This window comes from Agrilus planipennis, unplaced genomic scaffold (assembly GCF_000699045.2).
Source record: "Agrilus planipennis isolate EAB-ADULT unplaced genomic scaffold, Apla_2.0 scaffold224, whole genome shotgun sequence".
NCBI lineage: Eukaryota > Metazoa > Arthropoda > Insecta > Coleoptera > Buprestidae > Agrilus > Agrilus planipennis.
Genome location: NW_020439296.1, coordinates 157,002 through 161,055, shown reverse-complemented (window position 1 = coordinate 161,055; position 4,054 = coordinate 157,002). Strand labels below are relative to the sequence as shown.

Genomic DNA, 4,054 nt, shown 5'->3' with positions numbered 1-4,054 from the left:
AAACGTATTTTCTATTTGTAAAATGTAAAATACATTTTTGCCGTTAAAAGTTTTGGTAGTATAATTAATCAAAAATTATATAAAATAATGAATGAAAGTTGTTTACATTGGCTATTGAAGGTATTAGAGACTTACAAAGCAAAAAGACATTCCACGAATGCCTTCTAATTCTTTAACTGAAGAAAGCCCAAAAAATTCTAAACTCCTTGGAAATGGATAATCTAAAATATTGGATCGACATTGTTTTCCGGGTTGGGGTTGTAATTATTTGGATATAAAATAATTGATGTTGATTTTACATTAATAAAATTATTAACAACCTTATTTTGGCTCTGATCTTTCACAGTAAACAAACTATTTTGGCATCAGTGTCTTTTTTCCAATTAAAACAGATGACAAAGGTAAACAAGGAAGCATATAAAAGAATTATTTGTTGCTGAATCATACCGAATCTTCGCAGGTGATGATGATGATATAAATGTACTTCTCAGTCTAGAAAAACTCCAATATTTAAAAAATGAGAAAATGCCTGCAAGGTTTTCTTAAAAAATATTTGATACTTAAGTAAACGTAGAAAATTAAATAGGTACACAAAAAAGTATTTTTTTTGAGAAAAGTATTTTGAAAATACGTATTTCGCATTTAGCATTTAAAATACAAAACGGAAATCTATTTACATTTCAACAAATCAAAAAAATATTTGCATTTGGTATTTAAAAACTTTTAAACAACTATTCTGCACATCTCTGTCAATAATCGATAAATTAACATGTACATCGGTACATTTTACATACCTATACATATAAAGTTGTAAATAAAGAGTTTAATATTAGACTTTTCTAAAATAATTAAATTATTCATTAGAATTTACAGTAATTAAATACAGTTTGAGGTTTATTAAGATTCCAACCAATCAGTTTACGTTATCGCATTAGAGCGCATTTCTATCTGCGCAACACTGCATTATCAGCCGTCACGCCACTGCCTAGCTTAACAGAGAAAGGCAGGGAGAAAGAGAGAAAGACGTTCTTATTTATCATCATCATCATCATCAATATGATCAACATCGTCACATGTTCGCGCATCTCTCGAATGTGAACGAGAAGGCCGGAGCAGTGTGAGTGTGAGCAGCGCGTTATTGTTAGTACAGCTCGATGTACGTATGCGTTACAGTCTACGTACGTGTAAAAGTCCAGTGCCAAACGTGAGTTAAAACTGCGTAATTTAGTGGTGTTCTGAAAACGCGAAAAGAAAGTGTCAGATTCGTGTCCGCAAATTTAAAATCCTCAGTCCAACTTTGGATACGTGACTCAGTGTCGAGACACAGTATTCCATTTTGTATTTTAATATTATACGTGCGGTTAAAGGACAACAGCGAGTGACGTAGCAGTGCGTTTGATCATAATACAACAGCATCGGGACCGGGGCAGCGCGCTTATCACAACAAGAGCTGATAAGGGCAGTTCGCGTCAGGCCACCTTCGACCCGATGGTTGTGTGTGCAGTTTAAGGCCACCGGCACATAGACTAGCGTAATATTTCTTCTTCATTCTCCAGTGCTAGAGACACATTGCAGTAACATGGATCGTGTTTTCGAGTGCGAAAATTTCGAACCTGAAACGCGCGCGCGTTCCAACACGTGGCCGTTACGACAGCCAGAGAAACCCGAATCGCCCTCAGCCATCCCCGATGATTATGGAGCAACCGCAAGTCCGCAGCCTGCCCGCAAATCGTCCCACAGGCGGAACGCGTGGGGTAATATGAGCTATGCAGAACTTATAACCCACGCAATTACCTCGTCCCCCGACAAACGCAGAACGCTGAGCGATATCTACGAGTGGATGGTCGCCAATGTTCCCTACTTTCGTGACAAGGGTGACAGTAATAGTTCGGCCGGTTGGAAGAACTCTGTAAGGCACAATTTGTCGCTTCACAATCGTTTTATGCGTGTCCAGAACGAAACTCCCGGAAAGTCGTCCTGGTGGATGATTAATCCCGATCCAAAACCTGGAAAGACCGCTAGACGTAGAGCTGCTTCAATGGAAACAAGTAAATCGGACAAGCGAAGGGATAGGATCAAAAAAAAGATAGAAGCGCTTCGAAACGGACTCCCTGAAGGAACGACCAGCCCTTCTTCTAGAAGTTTCGATTTGAACAACGACTTTGAACCCTACAACTATCCGTACAGGAAACAACCTCTTGCCACCCAACACGAAGTTGGAATGGAATTGGATTGGCCAAAAGCCGTCGATTCTTACAGGATTCCTACACCCGAAGACGGCTTCAAATCGAACGTAAAAGAAGAAATGTCCGATCCTTACATGTCCTGTTTGCCTCACCAGAACCAAAAACTACCGCCATTTTCAACTACGTACGAAGTTAATCTTAATTTGCTGCCGAAGAACTGCGGCTCGTATCAAAATTACCCTATTTCCTATCCTTTGGATGACTACGGCAGATCATCGCAGTGTAAAACAGAAAAGTGTTCGCCTCCGAGGTCCCCAATGTTGTCCTCTAATAATATTTTAGAATCGAATCCCATTCTTCGGGATCGTCTTCTGGACGTGTCGCCTCCCTATACTGCGATGGGCCAGTTTATGGAAGCTTTAAATCAAAACGTGTTTGTCGACAGTTTTCAACAAAATGGGAACGCTGTTTTACCTCAAGACGGTTGCTACGATAACGAACTTATAAAACAGGAACCCGGAATGGAAGAAACGATGGAGATCCAGCATATTCAGAAGACCAATGAAATTCCAACTACGTCTACGCCCATAGAACCGTTGTTTATGAGCCAATATCGCAATTTTGTTTTGACTTAACTAGTAGCAACATTGTTTTCATATTATACAAATAAATTTTTTTTCTTAATCGTCGGCGCGTGAACTTTTGACATCACATCTGTTGACGGTGTTCTTCTGTTGTAATGCGATTATGCCCGAGAGTGAAAAAGAAATGATCGTACTACTACTGTAATAATTTTCAGTTTTTGGTCGTCTCACTAATTTGCTGGAATTCTGGCCTTGACATTTATTTTATTGCATTTCTTTTAAACTCGGCTACGATTTATGTTGTTTTAAGAAATAAATTTTATCATTTGTGAATGTGAAATCTTGAACTGTTTAGTTAAATTATTATTGGTTTTCACGTTGCTTAATACGTGCGTCGCAATTTAGTTAATTTCACTCTGTATATATATATATACACGTACGCGATGTTTTATCAGAAACGGAAAAATACTTATCTTACTTCGAGAAATCCGCTACTCGTTCAACAGGTTTTCTTTTATTGTTTATGTCTTATGTTAGGATAATTTCATGATTTTTATGTCAACATATACAGATGTGTTTATAACGAAATATACAGGGAGTTTATTTAATTTTCTTCCGTTAATTTCTAAATATATTTTATTGTGAATTATTGAAAATCAATTCCAAATTTAATTTTTGTGATGCTTCAGTACTTTATAAGAAGTGAACACCCTGTATATCGACGGTGAAACATCCAATGAGAAACAATTGTATATAGCAAAAGTAATCGACTATTTTCGATATTGAAAATATACTGTTGGAATGGTTACCAAATGTTGATAGAGAACGTTAAGTTTGTAATTGTTTATGATGTTTGTTACTATTTTGTCTAGTTTTTAGTTTAATTTAGTTTAGTTTAATGTGCAATTCTGAACACTGGTACAAATGAAAATTAGAACCGAAACTCTGTGACTGCATGTACAAATTTAAGAATATGTATTGTTTTGTACTTTAACTTCGTCAGAAAATAAAGCACAATTCAACATATGGGTGATGTGTTTGTTTTTTAATAGTTTTAGCTTTTTATTAGCATCTATCTGTCTATCTGTTTATGTTAGTACCTAACGTATCAAAAGTCGCATAAACTCCTATCTCTAAAGATAAATGATTGATATAAAAAGAAAACGCATTAAATATAAAATTATATATGTACCTATACGACCTACAATTCATTCATCGTTGATTTTTTGAATGCTCAAAACAGTAAGAAACTTTCGTTTTCTTTTTAATTTGCTTTATAGTTTT

The 4,054-nt window shown here is 36.2% G+C and overlaps 1 protein-coding gene across 1 annotated transcript; it reads left to right on the top strand.

Annotated features, from left to right (window-relative positions):
• The first annotated feature begins 1,060 nt into the window (after positions 1-1,060).
• On the top strand, positions 1,061-3,796 carry LOC108739565 (forkhead box protein O4-like). Its single transcript, XM_018473537.1, has one exon. The coding sequence runs from the start codon at positions 1,580-1,582 to the stop codon at positions 2,819-2,821; it is 1,242 nt and encodes a 413-aa protein (XP_018329039.1). The 5' UTR covers positions 1,061-1,579; the 3' UTR covers positions 2,822-3,796.
• The last annotated feature ends 258 nt before the right edge of the window (positions 3,797-4,054 follow it).